This window comes from Ascaphus truei, chromosome 15, assembly GCF_040206685.1.
Source record: "Ascaphus truei isolate aAscTru1 chromosome 15, aAscTru1.hap1, whole genome shotgun sequence".
NCBI lineage: Eukaryota > Metazoa > Chordata > Amphibia > Anura > Ascaphidae > Ascaphus > Ascaphus truei.
In genome coordinates, this window is record NC_134497.1 from 9,358,938 (window position 1) to 9,382,728 (window position 23,791).

The following is a 23,791-nucleotide window of genomic DNA, read 5'->3' on the forward strand; positions in this document are numbered from 1 at the left end:
GAGAGAGACCAGGGCAGGGAGAGTGAGAGACCAGGGCAAGGAGAGAGAGAGAGACCAGGGCAGGGAGAGAGACCAGGGCAGGGAGAGAGACCAGGGCATGGAGAGAGACCAGGGCATGGAGAGAGACCAGGGTAGGGGGAGAGACCATGGCAGGGAGAGTGACCAGGGTAGGGAGAGAGACAAGGGCAGGGAGAGAGACAAGGGAAGGGAGAGAGACAAGGGAAGGGAGAGAGACCAGGGCAGGGAGAGAGACCAGGGCAGGGAGAGAGACCAGGGTAGGAAGAGAGACCAGGGCAGGGAGAGAGACCAGGGCAGGGAGAGAGACCAGGGCAGGGAGAGTGAGAGACCAGGGCAAGGAGAGAGAGAGAGAGACCAGGGCAGGGAGAGAGACCAGGGCAGGGAGAGAGACCAGGGCAGGGAGAGAGACCAGGGACGGGAGAGAGACCAGGGACGGGAGAGAGAGCGAGAGCGGGGCAGGGAGAGAGACCAGGGCAGGGAGAGAGACCAGGGCAGGGAGAGTGAGAGACCAGGGCAGGGAGAGAGACCAGGGCAGGGAGAGAGACCAGGGCATGGAGAGAGACCAGGGCATGGGGAGAGACCATGGCAGGGAGAGTGACCAGGGTAGGGAGAGAGACAAGGGCAGGGAGAGAGACAAGGGAAGGGAGAGAGACCAGGGCATGGAGAGAGACCAGGGCATGGGGAGAGACCATGGCAGGGAGAGTGACCAGGGTAGGGAGAGAGACAAGGGCAGGGAGAGAGACAAGGGAAGGGAGAGAGACCAGGGCAGGGAGAGAGACCAGGGCAGGGAGAGAGACCAGGGCAGGGAGAGAGACCAGGGCAGGGAGAGAGACCAGGGAAGGGAGAGAGAGAGACCGGGGCAGGGAGAGAGACCACGGCAGGGAGACCAGGGCAGGGAGAGAGACCAGGGGAGGGAGAGAGACCAGGACAGGGAGACAGACCAGGGTAGGAAGAGAGACCAGGGCAGGGAGAGAGACCAGGGCAGGGAGAGAGACCAGGGCAGGGAGAGAGACCAAGGTAGGGAGGGAGACCAGGGCAGGGAGAGATACCAGGGCAGGAAGAGAGACCAGGGCAGGGAGACAGACCAGGGCAGGGAGTGAGAACAGGGTAGGGAGAGAGACCAGGGCAAGGAGAGAGACCAGGGCAGGGAGAGAGACCTGGACAGGGAGAGAGACCAGGGCATGGAGAGAGAGAGAGACCAGGGCAGGGAGAGAGACCAGGGCAGGGTGAGAGAGCTATATTAGGAAAGGGAATGTTAATCATCGTGAGACCTGAGCAGGAAACCATACAATGTTTTGTCCCAATTTCGCCTCTGGCCCAGCACAGAGATTTGGACCTTGGGCAAAAACTCTTGAATTCCCAAAGTTCTAGTCTTGTGAATTACGGACCCACTTATATCTTGTTAATATGGAGAATAAATGACTGCCCTGTACAGCTGTGTTTCTCTTTGCTGCTCGAGTACTCCAATGATTTGCAGTGCTCTCATTGGTTCATTAACTTCTCAATGAATGACGGAGAGATGGACAAAGAGATCAAAGAGATCAAAGAGATCAATGTCTATACCTTAGATCTGTGCGTCTACAGGTTTGCATTTGTAATCACAGATAGAGGATGAATCAGTGTGAGCCCAGAATGTAGACAGAAATAAAGGCCGGGGTTATAGGAAATATGACCGTTAGATGGAAGCGATACATTTATTTATTGCTTAACTAATGTTTAAAAAGAGTGCAAGCTTCAGGACCACTAAGGTGCCCTCTTTCATGTTACCATTTGTAAGCAGTAAAAAACAGACTACATACAAATTAACAATAATGCTAGAGGTCACTTGCTGCCATTGTTACTAGCATGGAGTACCAGCTCCCATTGTTACTAGCATGCAGTACCAGCTCCCATTGTTACTAGCATGCAGTACCAGCTCCCATTGTTACTAGCATGCAGTACCAGCTGCCATTGTTACTAGCATGCAGTACCAGCTGCCATTGTTACTAGCATGCAGTACCAGCTGCCATTGTTACTAGCATGCAGTACCAGCTCCCATTGTTACTAGCATGTAGTACCAGCTGCCATTGTTACTAGGATGCAGTACCAGCTGCCATTGTTACTAGCATGCAGTACCAGCTCTCAGTGCTTACTGCACTTTAGTAAATGCACCTTTACTTCTACTGCGTCCATAAGCCTCCAAACATACCACTTAGATTGTAAGCTCTTCGGAACAGGGCCTCCCTTAGTCATATATGGTGTAATTGACCTGTCGCACATATCCCCAATTATTAGTACTTTATTTACCTTGTGATGTAAATTTTGTACAGCATCGCGTAAACTGTGGCACTGTATAAACACAATGATACATACATATATTAGAAGAAGTTTATGTAATTGTGAGGAAGACCTTAAGAGGCTTCTTCTGTACCCGCCAAAGGGATTGACGGTAATATGGATTTTCCCATAAAAACACCCTGATTAGCTGCGTTGTATATGAAGTGAAATAGTGGACAGCACAGTCTATAAAAGTGCTTGATGCAGAGAACAGAGAAGAGCCACTGAGTTAATACAAGAATGAGCGAAAAGCAGCAAAAGGAGGAGGGGGTGGTTATTACAAATACAATACAAAGATTGTATACATATTATTATCCATGTTGCATTGTCTGGGACAAAAACTAAAAAGCATTTGTATTATTTTTTTGTCCCTTATAAATGCAGGAAAGTGGTTGAACTTTAAAAAGAAAAAAGAGAATGGCAATTAGCAGCACCCTCCAAGCTAGTGTAATTAGTAATAAGGGGGCAGAATAATGAGGTGAGATGTGTAATACAAAACATCACACAGACAACACAAAGGATTCATCTCAGAGATTTTTTCTTCCAGGACACAGTTGATAACAAGGCAGCTCTTTATTATGCTAAACGGGGAGATTTGTTTTTAACCAGGAAGAGTCTTAAAGCTGCAGTTCAAGCAATATCCTGCATGTGTGTTTTTTTACATTTATTTATTTATTTGTAACCTTTCTATGGTACCCCACCTGACATGAGATTGGGGGGTATACTCCTTCTGGTCACTCTGAGTGGTCTGGGTGCTGTGACCTGCTGGTAAACAGGAGGGCTGAGTGCTCCGCGGTGTTGTGGGGAGAGCCCAGGACAGGGACAGGAGGTGTGGTGTGGGACAGGTTACCTTGTTCTCTCAGGGTGCACAGCGCCGCCAGCCAGCAGGGATCCCCTGGGGTCTCCAGAGGGGAGACCCCCACTGACACTCCATTCTCCATACACAGGAACAGGGGGACACACAGCAGCTTCTTTTCTGTGGATCTTTATTCAGCATGGTTGCGCAGACAGCATGCAGCATGATATCACAGGCATGGTGTAATCTCTGCCTCTCTGCTCATGGCAGCTTGAATTCCCCCCCTCCTCACCCAGGTGGGGCAAGAGGGGGAGACCTCTTCTTGGCTTCTTATCTCTCTCAGCTCTCTCTGAAGACTCACTGATCACTAACTGAATTTGGGAATATGTCTCAATTTGAATATCCTCAGGGAGTGTCTCTAGCTTTGAATCATTACAACTCAAAGCTGGATACCGATTGGCTCACACACACACATCAGGGGGTGTTCCAACCCATATCCACCCTTTGGATTAAGGCCTCGTTCAGGGTGCAGGCTTCCGAGGGAGGGCGTGCTGCCGTGCGACTGCCGTGGGACACAAAGTATTCAAATTGAATACTGGTTGTCAGGGTAGCAGCTGCCCTGTCTCCGAAGCCAGGAGTTGACGCTGGCTACAGTTTCAATAAACGAAAAAATCGTTTTTTGACGCTGCAGCAGCGTCACAGGGACCTCGGCAGCCAATGAAATCATTCTTGAGAATGATTTCATGACTGCAACTTGGATCCCTAAGCTGCCGTCTGTAGCCCCGCCCCCTCCTCAACTCCTGAAAACGTCTGCTGGAGATGAACACACATCGCCCAGCAGACTGCCGCCCTCCCTCCTGAACGCCCTCCCTCCAACTCCTGCCTCTGGCACCCTGAACGAGGCCTAACACATTCAAATGTTGCTTAGGCCCGCCCCTGAATATTGCTACATACTCAGAGCTGAAAAGCAAAACAGACCAACTGAAGGAATGAACCTTTCCACTGCCTGTTCTAACAGGACTGACAGAGGAAAGGCCCAGAAGAATACATAGCTGCCGAAGGCCAGGCTATATATTTATAAAATGTTTTACCAGGAGGTAATACATTGAGAGTTACCTCTCGTTTTCAAGTATGTCCTGGGCATAGTTAATATGACAAATAATACATGGTTACAAATACAGTTACATAAATGAACAGGGTATACATTATATACAATACATTGCATGCACAGTTAGAGAAGATGTATATTATAGGCGTATGTAACAGTTACAGATTAAAATGTGAGACAGCCTTAGTTTTGAAAGAACTTAAACTGGTGGTGGATGTGGGAGTCTCTGGTAGGTTGTTCCAGTTTTGGGGTGCACGGTAAGAGAAGGAGGAGCGGTCAGATACTTTGTTGAGCCTTGGGACCATGAACAGTCTTTTGGAGTCAGATCTCAGATGATAAGTGCTGCATGTGGTAGGGGTGAGGAGCTTGTTCAGATAGCTGGGTAGCTTGCCCAGAAAGTATTTGAAGGCAAGACAGGAAAGGTGAACTTTGCGCCTAGACTCGAGTGATGACCAATCTAGTTCTTTGAGCATTTCGCAGTGATGTGTGTTGTAGTTGCATTGGAGAACGAAACGACAAATTGAATTGTAGAGGGTGTCAAGTTTGCCAAGGTGGGTTTGGGGTGCCGAGCCATATACTATGTCTCCATAGTCGATAATTGGCATTAGCATCTGCTGTGCAATACGCTTTCTGACCAGCAGGCTTAGGGAGGATTTGTTCCTGTAAAGTACAGTACACCTAGTTTGGCATAGGTTTTGGATGTCAGGGTATCAATGTGCATTCCGAATGTTAAGTGGGAGTCAAACCATATGCCCAGATTTTTAAAACTAGTAACAGGAGTTAGGGTGGTGTTAGCGTTGCTTCTGATCTGGAGCTCAGTCACTGGAAGCTTTAAAAAAAATGTTTAATAAATCAGTTCTGTAGTAAGAAAAAATTTTTTAAGCATTTTCTGTTTAAAAAAACAACTTTGAAAGACCAATTTTCTTGTATTCTATTTTAACAAGCATGTTTGTTCCTATAGCAACCATTTACATTCCCCAGATCTAAAGATGTCGCCAAACGTCGCCGATCAATAGACGGAGAACCAATTGACAGGCAGCTATGCAGTTCTTTAGGTAAGTAGAGATTGCCCACATGAAACTATTGGAGTCAAAAAAAAAAACTAAAAAAAAAAAAAAAACGGGAGCTTGAACTGCAGCTTTAAAAAAAGAGAGAAAAATGGAAATGGGACAGAATGGGAAACAATGGCAGGATTTGTAATACTAACTGGGGGGGGGGGGGAAACCCCACAAAGTTCTTTTAGGCCTTTAATAAAGCATTTCATGCTTTCCGCAGGGATTCTTTCCTTTCCTCTCGGGGTGGAATTCCATAGATATATGCTTGTAAATTAAAAGGCTTTTGACCATAATAAAACAGCGAATTTGCTCTCTTGGACATGTATTAAATGTGTGCCTTACATGGATAAGGGGTAAGGGATGGTCTTGTTACCAAACTCGAAGTTATTTCTAATGACTATTGGTAAGTAAAGCCATTATACGTTGTGAAATGTATTGTATTATAATGTTTCTTGGTTAGCTCTATAATGATATTAATACATATACAAGTATAGGGAGAAGAAAAGAGGATGTACATTTATTTTTTTAGGAGTGATTTTAATTTCTGTGTTTTTCCTCCCAAAAATGTGGAAATTCTATTTGATCATTAATGAGATAACATAAAGAATTTTGGCAACTCATTACGTATATATAAACCTAGCAGCTACTACAGCAGGGGTGCGCAAATTGGGGGGCGCGAGATTTTGGGCGTGGGGGGGGCACGGCAGTTAGAGAGGTCCTGCGCTCTTCCCCAAGGCATTTAAATTAAATGCCGGGGGATCGCGCAATGCCTCTGTAACTCAACTGACCGAGATTCGGCTGGCTTTAGGGCACGTTGCCATGGACACGTGGTGTCAAATGACGCCGTGGGGTCATGTGATGGGACGTCACATGACCCCGCTGCATCATTTCACGCCCGTTGCCATGGCAACACGGCGTCCTCTGTGACGTCATTTGATGCCGCATTAAGGTAAGGGGGTGGGAGGGCGTGAGCACTGGGGGAGAGCAGGCAGGGGGCGCAGCAACAAAAGTTTACGCACCCCTGTACTACGGCAAAGATAATAATATAATGATTCCCATGGTAAATGAGACATTGTAACAGCCCATAACATCCCCACCATTAACCTTAATGGGATCAGCTGTCATATGGACCATACTCCAACCTGAGTCATACTCCGTCCCACAGTGAGCAGCCACTTCATCTTTTTGTTTCAGCATTGTCCCTCGTTCCCTGTAGATTGTAAGCTCTCACTAGCGGTCAAAGACATTTGTTCGCAATCTCCGCCGGTGTTTAGCCACCACTTACCTGGCTGCTGGGACATCCCTCCACCATCGGCTTCGCCACCATGGTAAACCTCTAACCTTCCCCCTCACCCGAAAATACCCTCATCTTAACCCATAATACTAATGCTACCCCCAACCCTAAAAACCTTAACCCCTTACCCTAAATCCAATGTGCTAAACCCCTTACCCTAATTCCCCACCCTAAAAACCTTAACCCCTTACCCTAATTCCCTACCATAAAAACTTAACCCCTTACCCTAATTCCCTACCATAAAAACTTAACCCCTTACCCTAATTCCTTACCCTAGAAACCTTAACCCCTTACCCTAAATCCCATATGCTAACCCCCTTACCCTAATTCCCCACCCTAAAAAACTTAACCCCTTACCCTAATTCCCTACCCTAAAAACCTTAACCCTTTACCCTAATACCCCCAGCCTTAACCCTCTACCCTAATAGCTAAAACCACTTAAATTAATTGACCGTATTGGAGAGGCGGGCATGGGCTGAGTGTCCAGCGGCGGAGCGGCTGTGGTGAACGGACTCTCTGTGGCCAAACACCCCGGGGTGAGTTGGTCGCGGCAAGACGGCCGCGGTGAAATGTCCGACTCGGCTCATGAGCAGGGTCCTCATTACCTCTTTGTACCCCTGTCTGTCCTTATTTTTATGTATCTCTGTTTCCGTGATTATGAAATCTCTGTACTCCCTTTGTACCACGCTGCGGAATATGTTGGCGATACAAATAAACGATAATAATAATAAATGAGCATGTTGGGGGGGGGGGGGGAGGTTCTTCGTGGTTGTTCCTCTCGGTTGACGAGATGTGTGCAGTGTTTATGTAGTAATTGAATATACTGTGGATTCTTGATCTCCAGTCTTATCGGCAATGGCGAAGACTTCCGCTTCAATGTGACCTTGTAGCCAGGGCAGCTCCGTCAGTAATGGAGTAACACGGGTATCATGAGACTAGATGAACTGCATGATTAGTCAATACTTAAAGGGTCTGAGCAGTGGCTGCAGGGGGGTGGTACCCTGTGATACTAATTACCCCTGTCTTGTTATAAGCAAACCCTCAGGTTGACTTTTTAGCGAAACTATTCGCTGCCTGAGATTCCTACACAAAATCTTGAAATGCCTTGCACACGCCTCTGGCCATGAGGGGTTACATTATTTATTTGCAGTGCAGGTGAGACCCTGCTCTGCCCAAGTCACATCAGTTTATCATGCAGCCACCTACAGGATGGAATCCCAACAGCAGACTAATGGTTGCATGGCAGCTTCTCCAAAGGGTCTAGAATGAGTTGGGTAAGACACAATAAGACATTGATGTGTCTAAAGGAACAGTGTAAGTGCATAACTAACACATCAACAAGAACCATTCTGCACATCCCAATCTTGCAGAAGAGACTCCCTTAGGGTGTCAGGTGAGGAAATACGATGTTATAGAGACATAGGGGAGTAGAGTCATTCATGGAGGCACAGGTTAAAGACCCTGGTTTTTATGCTTTAGAAACACTTGGTTTATTGTCCAGGTGGCAAATAAAGCAAACACGAACCAGTTTGTAGAAAGTAGCTTTTGGGGAGCGCAGATTCACCATATGTGGAATAAATAATAATAATAATATAGTGTAGTAATTTCTACATGAATGACAACTAGGTAATCATAGAAATGGGGGCTCACACTTTCCCAATTGGGTATCAGCAGTGGGTATATCAGTGTGATCTGAGTTCTTCCCACTAGTAGAAGGCAACTGGTCTCAGCAGGATTTCCTCGGTGTGACAGAGAGGACACTCTTAGTGCAACATTGCATGTTCAAAATGTATATATTTAAACAATAAGAATTGCACATACATTTGCACTATGTGCATAGACACATAAAACTATAGATGCGGGGCTTGGGTGTACACAGTCAGCCCCTGCTGTTTGGAGTCGCGTCGCGTCACTTCCGGTTGCGATCGATCGCGAATCTGGAATGGCAGGCACAGGGTGATGCTGGGGACACTCTTGGCTCACTGCAGTTCGACTCTTCGCGTTTCGCATAAGCTTCATCAGGAGGACAAGCGCGTAGAATCTGCGCTCCCCAAAAGCTACTTTCTACAATCAACGTCAGGAGAATTTGGATCTTCTCTTTATAGGGTTGAGCTGCGACGTTCACTTTATCTCATCACTAATATATAAAAGCACCTTAATACGTTTAATTGTTAAAATATATATTTTTAATATTTCACTATCACTTTATTGTCCTCTTAAAGGAGCGCCTCACTTTTTCTTTTGAACGAACCAGTTTGTGCCTGGAGAAGTGAAGACACCCAAACTATTATCTGAAATCAGCAATGTCCCCCAGAAACCTATAAATGTGTAACTCATATAATGTTATCTTGTCCCCCGAGCATTTGCTGCCCTTTCTTTTCCTAGTGTTAAAAAAAAAAAAACAAGATTTTCTTAAATCGCTAGTTTATGAGGTTACTCTGTTAACCGTTGGTCTGCACTGGGCTCTGGGAAAAGCTTCATTTCAGCCTTCCTATTTAAACTCATATCTCCTAAAAGAAGAGTAAGATGTAAGAAATAAAAACAGTTGGAAAATGCAAGAAGATTTCCTGAAGTGAGATTAGAAAGGTGATGACAGCAAACAGCTGTTTTAAAAAAAAAATGTTTTACTAAGCCTTTATTTTAATTGCTTGTAGTATTTACATACAAGATCTGCAGAAACTATAGCTCATTTGGGCCATACTCATACAATGCAGGAGTCCCAAGTGCAGGGGACAACTTCCTGTAGCTCCCTAAGGACACCTGTTCTTGCCTTTTTCTGAGTAGCCTGGATTTAAAGAGGAGATATCCAGACAAGATTGTGCTGATAAAAATGTTCTTCTGAAAGAGCAAAACAAAACAGCAAGAGCAGAGCATTAAAACAGCCCTTTTGCTAACAGAAGTATTTTTAGACCACCCTGCAAGATTGTTCGCTAATGGCTCTTGTTACTGTCATTGGTTTTTGCCTCGGTGATAACACCGCTCACATCAGATTGCTGCTGAGGTCTGAAATAACTAGGTAATAATTCATAAATAAAGAACATGCACAGTTACTCAGACATCATTTACAATACGCATGTTATCTAGTTTCCAAAACGGCAGGCGGGAATACTTAACCCTTTCAGGTCTAGATTCTCTGCAGATGCCTGCAAAAAAAAAAATATTCAAAATAATATACTGCGTTATCTTCTGCATGAGCCACCAGGTCAGGGTTTTTGATAACAGTATTTTATTTGAATGCCATCCTGTCTTCCTTGTTTGTGCCTAATTCATAGAAAGATAAAGGAGGTTCGTTATCAGTCTTCTAGTAGCAGAATTATCAGTGAAAAATATTTCCATTGAAATGGAATTTTCTTCTTTGGTAGCCTTACACTGATTATTTTCACTAGTCTTGTCCCATTTTGGGCAGCCAGGAGACTCTGATAAATGTCCCTATGCATTTCACACCTCTCCTGATGTGAAATGCGTAGGGTTTGTTTTGTTGACGTCGCTTGTTCCTGAGAAGCTGTTCTCTCTGGCTCACTTTCCGCGTCCAGTTTTCAAAGTCCCAATTGTTCCGTTCCCGGTGGATATTTCTTTTTTCATTGTTCAATTAATATTGAATAGTTTCTGTACCTTGGTGCGCTGTGTCTTCCTTTTTGTTCCAGTTGGAGATTGAGCTGTTCAGTGGGGCCTCAGATTGCCCCCTCTGTTTCATTCTTGTCCAGAGGAGCTGCAAGAGCTTTTAGTTAACTCTGTCATTTCGATTGAGTGTTTTGTGCAGTGGGCCCTGTTTCATTGACCTCAATTGCAGAGTCAGATATTTAAGTATTTTGTGTTTTTGCCTCTGGTGGCTCAAGTCTTTGCTGCTCCCTCCGGCGGGGGCCAGAGGAACATTCAACCAGGTTTCATTGCGAAACATTTGCCTACAAATTAAGTCAGCCCCTGGAGCATGAACAGTTGCAATTAGGAATCTAATGAGAAATACATCTTCCTGCGTGTCATGTCTTAAACAAGCAGCTCATTCCTACCGAATTAAAATTGTCTGTGGAAGAATTTATGAGGAAATGTATTTCTGCAACAGGTCACAGCCGCACCTACAGCAGAAAGAAAGGAACATTCTGTCCATCCTCGGAGTACACACGTTCTCTTACTGGGTTGTACAGGAGGGTACAGCATTTTCTGGGGGAAGGAAGGAAAAATAAAGGTTATGCACTCTCCAACCCTTTCTTTAGAGAAGCAGGCAACACGTTGTTAATAATGTCTTAACTGCTGTTCACTTGAATGGAAGGGGTGCATCATTAACTGTGCATTAACCGCCACCTCGCCCTATTCTATAGGAGTCAATGTTAGCGTCGTTACAAAACTGGTTTTATGCACAAAAATACAGGAAATATAAGTGTACCGACACTCTGACTATACAGAGGACAGGGGGCAAAAAAGAGAGATCTGTTTTTAAGTTACAAGTTCAGATCGCCGGTTTAGGGGTCAGAGGGGAGGAGGGGAGAGCCTAAAGTTATATTCACTGAAAACAGAAACGATGCACAAAGACGAGGCTAAAAACTCACAGAAAGGTGAAAATCTGAAACAAAATCAACTAAAAAAAAAAAAAAACAACCTGAATTGTTATGTTTCTCTTTCTAAAATCTCATACATCAGATACTAAATCCATGAGTTTATCTGCAAGGCTTTCACAGGTCACAAATCCGGCTTCCTTCACCCCATTGTCACGTGTCATACTGCACAGCGGTTAAGATTGCAGACCAGGATTCTGGGTAGTAACATGTAAATGAGCACTCAGTAGGTATCACTTTATCTTTCAATCTACTTTTTGGGGGGGATTGGGGGGGGTGGATTCCCCAGGGCTTGTGCCTGATGCATTATTACTATTTTGGTCTGGGAAGTGCAGAATCAGCAGCCCCAATCAGGGACAGCCCCTTTGGACTCATCGGTCTGAGCTTGGCCACTGGTTCTGCATTGTGAAGCTGGCTGCGGTTACAAACAGGTACATCCTGGAAATACTTTCACCTCACTTTGGGATGCTACTCACCTTGCTAGTGTCTTTGGCCATGTTTTGCAGCCGAAGTATCTGGGCAGTTATCTTCACAGTAAATGACTGTATTATTCCCAAAAGGGAATGGCACTCACATTCACTACACCCCCCTCCCCCCACCCCCTCCCCCCCTCCCCCAGCTCTCTCTGACCTGCTTCTCTGCTGGAGGCAGCCATCCCAAAATGCTATGAACTGAAAACATGAAGCATAAAGAAGACATTAAAATACATCTGAATTTTCATTAACATCTTTCACATTGTGGAAAAACATTCGGAATTTGCATGTGAAAAGGTAATTATGTTAAGTGTGCAAAATATCTGCTGATTATTAATACAGCATAAAGTGACATTTCAAGCAGAGCAGTGTGATGTGTCAAAGATACTGGAGAGCTGGGATTATCAGCCAACCATATGAAACGGCTCATTGCAATTCAGCTGCTATTAACTTGCGTTATGCATACACTGAATTATTATTGAACTGCAACAAGTGCTGGGTGAACAATGAAGATTTGATTAATGAGCACAGTGTCTTCATACATTAAAGAAGAGTCAAGTCTGTTGTCAGCGGTTTAGTTCACATACTGTAAGTACTCAAACTCTGAACTGCCTCGTGAAAAGACAACTTGTCCTCTTTCCCCATGAAAGCTGCAATACATCTAACAGTACCAGATATGTGTTGCCATGATTCCTACCCAGCAGTGGCTGCATGGGTGTCTGGGAAGTATACATGGCACTACACCTTGGCCTTGAAATATACAATGGGGTAAATGTAACATGAATTGTAATAGTATTTAAATCTTAGTTCTATTTTAGAAGTCAGCACTCTGTATTGTACATAACATGTATGTTTTCCTGCCTGTAGTAGTGTAAATCTATCCTACAGTTCACATCCCCTTTGAGATGCACTGCAGCATATGTTGGTCCTTTCTGATGCCAGATGATACATAATTACATAGTAGATGAGATTGAAAAAAGACATACATCCATCAAGTTCAACCTATGCTACATTTAGACTACAGATACTTTATGCCAGATAATGACATTGCTAATAACTTCCAACAAATCAGGGGAGCTCGTCTCGTAGTTATGAAATAAAGAAACACTACATAGTGTAATACTGTTGTGAATAAATTTGTGCAAACAAAGCTCAAAAATGACTACTCACAATAGAGCAGTCAAATTCAGGCAGTCATCCAACTTAAGGGGTGGATATTCCCTGTGTATACAGCAGCCACCAGCCCCCAACCTCCAAGGAGAAAAAAAGAAGAAAAGAGACCATATAGTGCAGATGGTATTTAGTATTAAAAGGGGATTCAAAAAATGCAGGCTTACACTTCATATGATCGAGGCCGGCAGTATGATATTATAGGTAGTGGGTGCTCATCTGGTCGCGATCCTTTTGAGTTCCTCACTATCCTCTGCTCCACCGCAATACTCTCGCGTCCACGCCAGGCACTCCCGTTGCGTCACTTCCGGTTGTTCAGCGAACTTCCGGATCTGATGGCAGGGGTGGACCTCAGTTTTTCTTCCTCTTTGGTATGGGCTGAAACACTCTACATGTTTCGCCGTTGGTAACAAACAACAAAGTAAAAACTGAGGTCCACCCCTGCCATCAGATCCGGAAGTTCGCTGAACAACCGGAAGTGACGCAACGGGAGTGCCTGGCGTGGACGCGAGAGTATTGCGGTGGAGCAGAGGATAGTGAGGAACTCAAAAGGATCGCGACCAGATGAGCACCCACTACCTATAATATCGGGGTGGGTAAGGGAAACTGCCTTAATTGGGTGCTCTAAAACAGTCCAGTGCAGTCATTCAAGAACGCATGTCTTTGCTTTTAAACACTTGGCACAGGGTATTCATCATCCTCACTGATATCATACTGCCTACCTCGATCATATGAAGTGTAAGCCTGCATTTTTTGAATCCCCTTTTAATACTTAATACCATCTGCACTATATGGTCTCTTTTCTTCTACACAGGGAACATCCACCCCTTAAGTTGGATGACTGCCTGAATTTGACTGCTCTATTGTGAGTAGTCATTTTTGAGCTTTGTTTGCACAAATTTATTCACAACAGTATTACACTATGTAGTGTTTCTTAATTTCATAACTACGAGACGAGCTCCCCTGATTTGTTGGAAATCACCTGGTGTAAGACGAGTGGAACAGTCTTTATCAAGGGTTGCAGTTTGTTTCTAACTTTCTTAAAAAAAATTGTTTAGATCACTTGCTTGTTATTATTATCACATTGCTTTATTATTCACACGTGTGGTTGAATTGTATATTGTCACATTTAGGGTGTGTTAGAGCGCTATTGTTAGTTTTTTCACATTGCTAATAACTTGCCTGGCTCTCTATGACAAGTTCAAATTCAGTTAGCATATGAGAATCTGGTTCCATTTCTTTCAGTCAAATGTAAATACAAGTATTTGACAGCAGCATGGACTCACCAGCTCGCCCCATGCTGTCATTCAATCGGTGTGAAGTACTTACCTGTTCCAGGTGTGAGCTGCAGCTCTGGGTCTCAGCCACTGGCTGCTGCTTTTCTGCAGGAGCTGGGAAGTGTTGACCAAGGTTTCAGTTGGATCACCTTGATTTCTTGCCCATGATATTGTTGATTATCTGTGTACTGTATGCCGCACGTTACCACGTCACAATAGGAGGTGACTACAATACTAACAATGGGAAGAAGTGCAACCGGTATATGACAACAGAAGGCTAAAGGAGTCCCTGCCCCAAAGAGCTTACAATCTAAGTGTTATATTCGGCTAAGGCTACCCTGCTTCTTCTCACCAAACTTATTTGCATTAAAGCTGCAGTTCAGACTTTATTTTTTTTACTTCAATAGTTTCATGTGGGCAATCTCTAATTACCTAAAGAACTGCATAGCTGCCGGTCAATTCGTTCTCCGTCTATTGATCGGCAAAGTTTGGCGACATCTTTAAATATGGGGAATGTAAATCGTTGCTATAGGAACAAGCGTGCTTGTTAAAATAGAATACAAGAAAATTGGTCTTTCAAAGTTGTTTTTTTTAAAACAGAAAATGCTAAAAGTATTTTTTCTTACTACAGAACTGATTTATTTAAAAAAACACACATGCAGGATATTGCCTGAACTGCAGCTTTAAGTGACTGTCTGTTCTGTTTAGTTGGGATATAGTCCCAGTTCAGTTTGTGGTAAAATGTTAAGCCATTCAAGCAAAGGTGTCATGTTCTTGCAGACTTGTGTCACCATGTACACGTGACAGAAGGTAACATCACACCATCGGGGCATTCCCAGGAGTTTCCCAAGATCGATGCCATAATTGCAAGATATCATTAAATCTGCCAAGGTGTGTAATATAAACCATGTGCTCCTAGCTTTGCTGTTGATTACTGGAGTATTATTGGCTGCAGCACCTTAATTAACTAAGACCCGTGTATTTGATGGATTAACACTGAACTGAAGCTTCTCTGCTCTCTCCCCCTTCATTATCTCCAAAAGGCGCCCTGGTTTAGAGAAGTAATTAGGAGCCCCCCTGCGTTATAGCGGCCGGGACCTTGCTGTCTTCTCACCCACCTCACTGCACACACCTCAGGGTGGTGCCCAGAACACTGCACTTTTCTGGTTGCCTTGGAGTCGATCCCCCAATAACTGTTCTCGCTTCATGCGCTTGGATATAACATGGAAAAAGAAGCAAGTTACATTGTATTATATGCCTTTATTTATATAGCGCCAAAAGTGTACTCAGCGTTTCACAAAGAATACAGAACAGGGAATTATAATAATACAACAAGTGCAGCAAAATCAGACAATAGGAAAGGAAATCCCTGCCCCGAAGTTCTTACAATCTAAGAGGTTTGATGGGGAACTTACAGAGACAGCAGGCGAGGGAATAAGTGCTGATAGATACATAGATACTTTACTCTAAAATAAAGACTTCCTAACCCTATTACGCATTTATATCAAGGAGCATGGGGAGGATATGGGGTCAAGTCCAAGAGGCAGCAGTCGGGGGACCTGCTGTGATCTGGTTATGTGACATAAAGCAAAGTCAAATAAGTTTCCAACAGAGAAGGAATTCTAAGGATGATGGAAAAAAGACAAGTCTCATAATGTCCTCTCTGGCTGGCGGTGAGAACTTTAAGGACTCGGTGTCTCATTTAAGACCATTTCTATTCTGATTCTTTATGCTGACCCTACAAAGTGCCCCATAACTTGCACCAAGTCGCTGATGTCCCTCGGTACACCTCCCTGAGTGCTGTTGTCACGCAGGTGTTCCTGTCCATGGTAGATGGGGGTTCAGGAACAAGGGTTTGTTCTGCGCTTTGTGCTCACAGCAGAGAACAGAAACCTCCTGAGTTTGATAAACTTCTCCAGTCTCGGAGGGAAATGCTCCGTGGAGCTTGGAACGTCAGCAAAGCAATTACAGACCCCCCCCCCCCCCCTCCCTCCTCCCAGCCAGAACCAGCACTCAACCCCTATCAGAGAGGAAAAAACAAGCAGTGCCTGAGCACAGGGGAGCAAGAGCTGCACAGCAGAGTGAGAAGTGCACAGCAGAGTGAGAAGTGCACAGCAGAGAGAGAAGTGAACAGTAGAGAGAGGGCTGCACAGCAGAGTGAGGAGTGAACAGTAGAGAGAGGGCTGCACAGCAGAGTGAGGAGTGAACAGTAGAGAGGGGGCTGCACATGACAGAGGGGGCTGCACAGCAGAGAAGGGACTGCACAGCAGGGACTGCACAGCAGAGAAGGCACTGCACAGCAGAGAGGGGACTGCACATGAGAGAGGGGGTTGCACAGCAGAGAGGGGACTGCACAAGAGAGAGGGGGCAGCACATGAGAGGGGGTTGCACAGCAGAGAGGGGGCTGCACATGAGAGAGGGGACCGCACAGCAGAGGGGACTGCACATGAGGGGACTGCACAGCAGAGAGGGGACTGCACATGAGAGAGGGGGCTGCACAGCAGAGAGGGGTCTGCACAGCAGAGAGGGGTCTGCACAGGAGAGAGGGGGCAGCACATGAGAGAGGGGGCAGCACATGAGAGAGGGGCAGCACATGAGAGAGGGGGCAGCACATGAGAGAGGGGGCAGCACATGAGAGAGGGGGCAGCACAGCAGAGGACGCACTGACTCCCAGGTAAGGGGGATATACCATGCCTTTACCTAAGGGGGCAATACAGGTGGCTGATCGGTGTTGGATATACACATCGTTTTTGCTCTCCCACTGAACACTAAAGTGTTCATCTCCGAGTAGCCACAGAGCATATTAGGTGTTGGGGGAGGTTGTTTAAGGCGCTCACCGTGTTATAATGATCTCTTGTTTTTTTTTTAGAGGATATGAAATATTAATAATATATTGCTATTTTCGAAGCATTATGCCTCCTTCATGTAAAGTGTTATATTTAGTATACTGTACATGTCAGTCACGGGATATAGATCATTAAACCAGCAGGAGAGACGGATTACAGGAGCATTCTTTGGGTTAAAAGGGCTTAATTTTAGTAAACTAAATCCGTTTTTTTTTTGGTTGGCATGGGAGCCAGTGCATGAGAAGTTAGGGTCAGAACTCAGGAGGACTCCAGATAATTGGCTTTAAGGGTGACCTTGGTTCTAGGTCAGATCATTTACATTCTAATCATGTCCTATTGCTCCTCTGAATGTATTTGGATTTATTTATTACATCAGTAGGAATATAGGTTTTTTAAAAAATAAGAAAAAGATACAGACAAAGAAAACAGAACTGCAGCTTAACAGTTTTCTTTCATTGGTTGTATATAAACCCCATACTGTACTGCTGGCAGCACTCAATATGAAACAAACTTACGGTCTCTTTGATAGTTCTTACAAGGATGAGGCTCACAAAAGTGATATTTTCAAAGCAGGTGCTGCATTTTTATTTCTTTCAGGGATACATGCAGGTGATACTGTACGTGTCTGGCCTCTCAGGCTCTTCGTCAGGTGTGTTGGCACCTTATAATGGACATTTATCTGTTCTGCTTTTGCAGGTTTCGTCTGCATTACTCATTACATTATAGCATATACTCAGCATTACTCAATACATTATAGCATATACTCAGCATTACTCATTACATTATAACATATATTCAGCATTACTCATTACATTATAACATATACTCAGCATTACTCATTACATTATAGCATATACTCAGCATTACTCATTACATTATAGCATATACTCAGCATTACTCATTACATTATAGCATATACTCAGCATTACTCATTACATTATAGCATATAATCAGCATTACTCATTGCATTATAACATATACTCAGCATTACTCAATACATTATAGCATATACTCAGCATTACTCATTACATTATAACATATATTCAGCATTACTCATTACATTATAACATATACTCAGCATTACTCATTACATTATAGCATATACTCAGCATTACTCATTACATTATAGCATATACTCAGCATTACTCATTGCATTATAGCATATACTCAGCATTACTCATTACATTATAGCATATAATCAGCATTACTCATTGCATTATAACATATACTCAGCATTACTCATTACATTATAGCATATACTCAGCATTACTCATTACATTATAGCATATACTCAGCATTACTCATTAAATTATAGCATATACTCAGCATTACTCATTACATTATAGCATATACTCAGCATTACTGATTACATTATAGCATATACTGAACATTACTCAGTGCATTATAGCATATACTTAGCATTATTCATTGTATTATAGCATATACTCATCATTACTCATTGCATTATAGTATATACTCAGCATTACTCAATTCATTATAGCATATACTCAGCATTACTCATTGCATTATAGCATATACTCAGCATATACTCATTGCATTATAGCATATGCTCAGCATTACTCATTACATTATAGCATATACTCAGCATTACTCATTGCATTATAGCATATACTCAGCATATACTCATTGCATTATAGCATATACTCAGCATTACTCAATACATTACAGCATATACTCAGCATTACTCATTGCATTATAGCATATACTCAGCATATACTCAGCATTAAGCAAATCTATCGATTTTAGAGAATTCACAAATTAACATAATAAATGAAATTGCGATGCTCAGTGACTTAATGTTTGGAGAATCGCTAGAAAACTTTGATTAAAAAAAAGGCAAATTGTGCATGGTTCACAACTGCATGCAAATGTTTTGCACATCTCTAGTTGTTAAGTGAGACTTAACTTTTTTAAATGTAAGCCCTGCAGCCATGTGCAGTGTCCAAAGGTTGGACAGCTGGTACAAACCTCCTGGGGCTGTATGAATCATGAGGTACGTATGCACTGATGTATTTGCGCCAACAAATTTGCGATGTTTTCTGTCTGAAATGCACCATATGATGAAGTGTATTTTTACTGTTGTAGAATTTGGCGCCTTCTAAACTCATGTTGTGCACTAATAAAAAACTGATGTCACCTTTCAAGGTGACAGAGAAAACCAATGCGGAAAACCGTTAAGATAAGTAACGCAATCTGCACATTTATTAATTCATAGACTTGTGACAATATGCAAATATAACACCACCCTAACTCCTCCCACTTGCTCCATAAATCCCTCATCTCATCACAGACCGACGTCCCAAAAATGCGCAACTGAGAGTAATATATAGATGCGGCTGGGCGTAGATATATATAGTTCAGCGCGAGTTGCGACAAAATAACGACTTTGCACAACTATTTTACCTTTGATACATAGAGCCCATTGTTCAGTGTAAATAGTTAGCTGGGGCTTGCATACACTGATGGTGTCTGCTTCATTTTTTCAGAGTCAGAGAAGATTTTCAGGACTAAGCAGTCACTTCCCAGTTTCGCAAACCATTGGGCGCACCCCTGACATAGAACCTGATCATCAAAAAGAAGCCCCTGTCAACTTCTCTAGGGAAGCTCCAGCATCTTACATACATTGATAACATACACTGGAGCTTCTGGTTCGCCATGGCATTTTGGCAAGTCTGGTTTTGAGCAGTTGACCATCAAATATTAACAGTGCAAGCCAGGAAAACCTGGATCATTGAAAGACTATGTGCAGAGTTAAATCAGGACATGTGGAAAGTCCTAATTTAGAGCTTCTCTGCTTCAATATTTCCCCTAACCTTCAATAAGATCTTAACTAAACAGCCATGGAGAACATTTCATGGCTGAACACATCCAACGTCTCTTGTAATCCCAACTGTAATCCACACAATGACTCAAAGACACATCCTCCTAACAATGAGCTGTCCCCTGACTTCTACATCATCCTCCCAGTCATATACTCTGTCATCTGTGTTGTGGGATTGACGGGGAACACAGCTGTCATCTATGTCATCCTCAAAGCCCCCAAGATGAAGACAGTCACCAACCTGTTCATCTTAAACCTAGCCATTGCTGATGACCTGTTTACTCTAGTACTTCCCATCAACATTGCAGAGATCCTGCTTCACTATTGGCCCTTTGGAGTTGTGCTCTGCAAGATTATTTTGTCTATTGACCTCTACAACATCTTTTCCAGTATCTACTTCTTGACTGTCATGAGTATCGACAGGTATCTGGTGGTCCTGGCTACTGTGAGGTCCAAAAGGATGCCCTACCGCACCTATAGAGCTGCAAAAATCATCAGCATTTTGGTCTGGTTCTTGGTCATCGTCATTGTGTTGCCTTTTACCATTTTTGCCGGAGTCTATATGGATGACTTGGAGTTCAAGAGCTGTGGCTTGAATTTCCCCAAACCTGAGAAGATGTGGTTCAAGACCAGTCGTATCTACACCCTGATGCTGGGATTTGCCATCCCAGTGTCTACAATCTGCATTCTGTACATGGTCATGTTGTACAAGCTACGAAATATGAGGTTGAATTCCAATGCCAAAGCCTTGGATAAAGCCAAGAAAAGGGTTACTATCCTGGTCTTCATTGTCCTAGCAGTTTGCCTCTTCTGCTGGACACCTTTTCATTTGGCCACCATTGTGTCGCTTACAACAGACTTGCAGGAGACATCCTTGGTCATTAGCATCTCTTATTTCATCACCAGCCTGAGCTATGCCAACTCTTGCCTCAACCCGTTCCTTTACGCCTTTCTGGATGACAGCTTTAGGAAAAGCTTTCGAAAGATGTTGGAATGTAGAACAGCCTGAGGACTGTTAGGTTCCACCAACCTACTGCTGTGGAGACTCTGGTAATGCTCTGCTTTGCTGGACTCTTCCATCTGCAAAGCACTAAGATCTTTACTGTCATTAGCACTGGTACATCTTTAACATGGAAGGCAATTCTCTGTGTTTGGATGTGGGACTCATGATAATCAGTTCTAGCAGTGTCAAAATCAGTCACCATTCTGGGCTTTACTAAATGCTTGTTGTGTTTGGCAGAAAAGCTGGAGTTCAGATTTATTAGGTGACAAATTCTGAGGCATGGTACCTCTGGTACCAGATGTGTAATTCCTATACATATTTAGCAAATAAAAATAGCACTTGTGAGTTTCTTGTCCATTTTAACATGGATCACTATAAGCTAATAATACCTACCATACCATACTGTACATGTTTAGAATGAATGGCCAAAGCCAAGAAGAACATGTTAAACTCTGAGTCTTATATGTTTTACCTCCCCCTTAACACTCAAATATTAGCAGCCATTCTCATCACATCTCTGCTAAATCTCTTCAAACTGTCTTACTAAGGCAGTCACCTCCTTGTATATCCTCACATGACTGACTGCTCATAACACCTTCTAAATTACCCCATCCTTCACATCTCACACAACCACCCACCCACAATAAAAACATGTTTGTCACTGCACCTTAGTCATTCGCTTAATTTTCCTTCCCTTTAGTACAACACATTACTTGAAGTTCTTGTTCAGGGCCGCCAACAGGGGGTAACAGCTGCTCTTGGAGGCCCAGTTGGTCTGGACAGAAATTTGGGCCTACCTTCTGGGCCCCTTTGTCCCTCCAGCACATGGACCTCTCCCTCCAGCACATGGACCTCTCCCCCCAGCTGGCCCTCCAGCAGGGCCCCAGGTAGTCCCACATGGTCCCTTGCCCTCCTCTGGGCTTTAAACCCCAGTCCCATACCTACTCTTCCCCCCCAGGCCCATACCTACTCCCACCCCCCAGACCCTTACCTACTGTCCTCCCCTTGAAGGCTCTTATTTACTCCCCTCCCCCTCCAAGGCCCTTGCCTATTTCCCCCCCTCCTCCAAGTCCCTTACCTACTTCCTCCTAGACCTATACCTGCTTTAATCTCCTTCCTGGACCATACCTACTTCCTCTTCTCTCAGGCCCATATCTAATGACCCCCAAGGCAGGGCAGCCTACAGCTTTCCTGGGGCCGAAGACTAGAGTTTCAACTGGGATTCCCCAGTGTTGGCGGCCTTGTGAGACCCCCCCTCTTTCTCTTACACTCTCCCCCATGTATTTATCTCCCACCTCTCACTCTTCTACCCTCAGGCTAACCCTATTCCCCTAAGGCCCATACTATCCATCCATTACCTCCTTCTCTCCCCAGATAGACCCTTCTCCCTTTCCCCTTAGCACCTTCCCCCTCCCCCAATGCTCCTCCCCATTGCTGCTCCTTCTCCCTCTCCAATACCTCCTTCTTCCTCCCCAATACCTAATTCTCTCCCTTCAATACCTTCTTATTCCCCCCATTGCATCTCCCCCCCCATCCTTCTCCCCCCCCCCCAATCCCTTCTTCTCCCACCCCACATCCAGTCCCGAACCTATTTCTTCTCCCCACATCCAGGTTCAAACCTCCCCCTTCTCTACCAGTGTCTCCCCAACATGCCGGAGGGTTAACAAGGGGAGCAGGGGTGGCTGCTCCTTTCATTTGTCCTGGGCCCTAAGATTTAGTTGTGCGGCCCTGTTCTTGAACATAGGTTATCAGGACAGGAAGGGTGAATGTCAGTAGTATGGTGTCACTGTGAAAGTTAATTGTTTGAAGGATCTATGAAAGGTCACTGGAATTCCAAGAGGTCCTATTATCTCTCTTTACAGACACACCCATATATGTACCATACACCATCATCCACCTGATAGTGTTTACCTTTCCATCCGAGAGGCTGCTACATGCTGTATTCAGCCAGGAGTTGTTCTGATGTCTATGTTTGGTCTGGCAGCACCATCTGCTGTACATAAAGAGTAGAAAAGACACAATCTGATATTTACTAGCAAAAATAAAACAGCTTTGTGGTGTCTTACAGTCTATGCAACAGATTGGGAATTTGTGGCAGTGGCTTGTAAAGGGAGCTCAGACATTGTAGGTAGAGACCACGACTCTTTGGATGGTGTGGAAGGCTGTTGTTTACCTGAGTTCAATATGTTGTAGACCCTCCCACGCTAAATTAGTTTTCTGACGTGTGTAAGTCTTATACAGTACCATTACATTTGTATTTATAAACAATAAAACATCATTATTCTAGTTGAAGGTGATCTTTTTAGAACCATGCTTCACATATACTGTAGTTCTTATCTCTTGCTTTCCATTCTCTCAAGCTCATCGATGTCCCTTCTTCCTTTCTGCGTCCCATCCTTCTTTTTTTCTTTGCTCTATGCCAGCAGCCAGGTAGTAACCACATATCTTGGGTCAGACACACTTCTCTTTGTCTCTTTTGAAGTTTTCTCTAGATAAAAGTATGCCTAAACTAATGCAGGTTTATAGTCGCTCTGTCTCTCTGTCGCTCTGTCGCTCTGTCGCTCTGTCGCTCTGTCGCTCTGTTTAGGGTTATCCTTAATCCCATGCACCATAGCTAAAGCGTTCCAGTAAACAGGTCCCAAATCGTTGTGCATCTCAATAACTTCATAGGTAAAATTACCCTTAAATTAGGTCGCTGAGAGCTTTCATGGGGTCCAGGTCTAGTCTTCACCCAGCCCCTATGTTGTTAAGTTGGGGAAGAGGTGTCTACTACCCCACTGTCCGTGGCCCTGCAACCCCCTCCTCTCTCTTGCTAGCTCACTCACTCCTCTCTCTTTCACCCCCTGTCTCTCTCTCTCCCTTTCTCTCCTCTTCTCGGCCTATCCCCCCTCTCTCTCACTCCCCCATCTCTCTCTCTTCCCACTCTCTCTATTCCCCCTTTCTCTCTAATTTGCCCCTCTCTCACTATCACCCCACCTGTCTCACTCTCCCTCCTCTTTCTCACACTCTCCCTTTATCTCTCTCTCTCTCACTCTCCACCCCT

General features: G+C 44.2%; 1 protein-coding gene across 4 annotated transcripts; it reads left to right on the forward strand.

Moving 5' to 3' along the window:
- Window positions 1–14,881: 14,881 nt before the first annotated feature.
- NPBWR2 (neuropeptides B and W receptor 2) lies at window positions 14,882–23,030 on the forward strand. Of its 4 annotated transcripts, none has more exons than XM_075571528.1 (3): window positions 14,882–14,948; window positions 17,501–17,552; window positions 19,411–23,030. In XM_075571528.1, exon 3 carries the CDS (start codon window positions 19,765–19,767, stop codon window positions 20,752–20,754), a length of 990 nt encoding a protein of 329 aa, XP_075427643.1. In that variant the 5' UTR covers window positions 14,882–14,948; window positions 17,501–17,552; window positions 19,411–19,764; the 3' UTR covers window positions 20,755–23,030. The 4 variants fall into 4 exon arrangements, with proteins under 4 accessions (XP_075427643.1, XP_075427641.1, XP_075427644.1 ...); XM_075571526.1 differs by lacking the exon at window positions 14,882–14,948 and adding an exon at window positions 16,519–16,731; XM_075571529.1 differs by lacking the exons at window positions 14,882–14,948; window positions 17,501–17,552 and adding an exon at window positions 16,519–16,731.
- The last annotated feature ends 761 nt before the right edge of the window (window positions 23,031–23,791 follow it).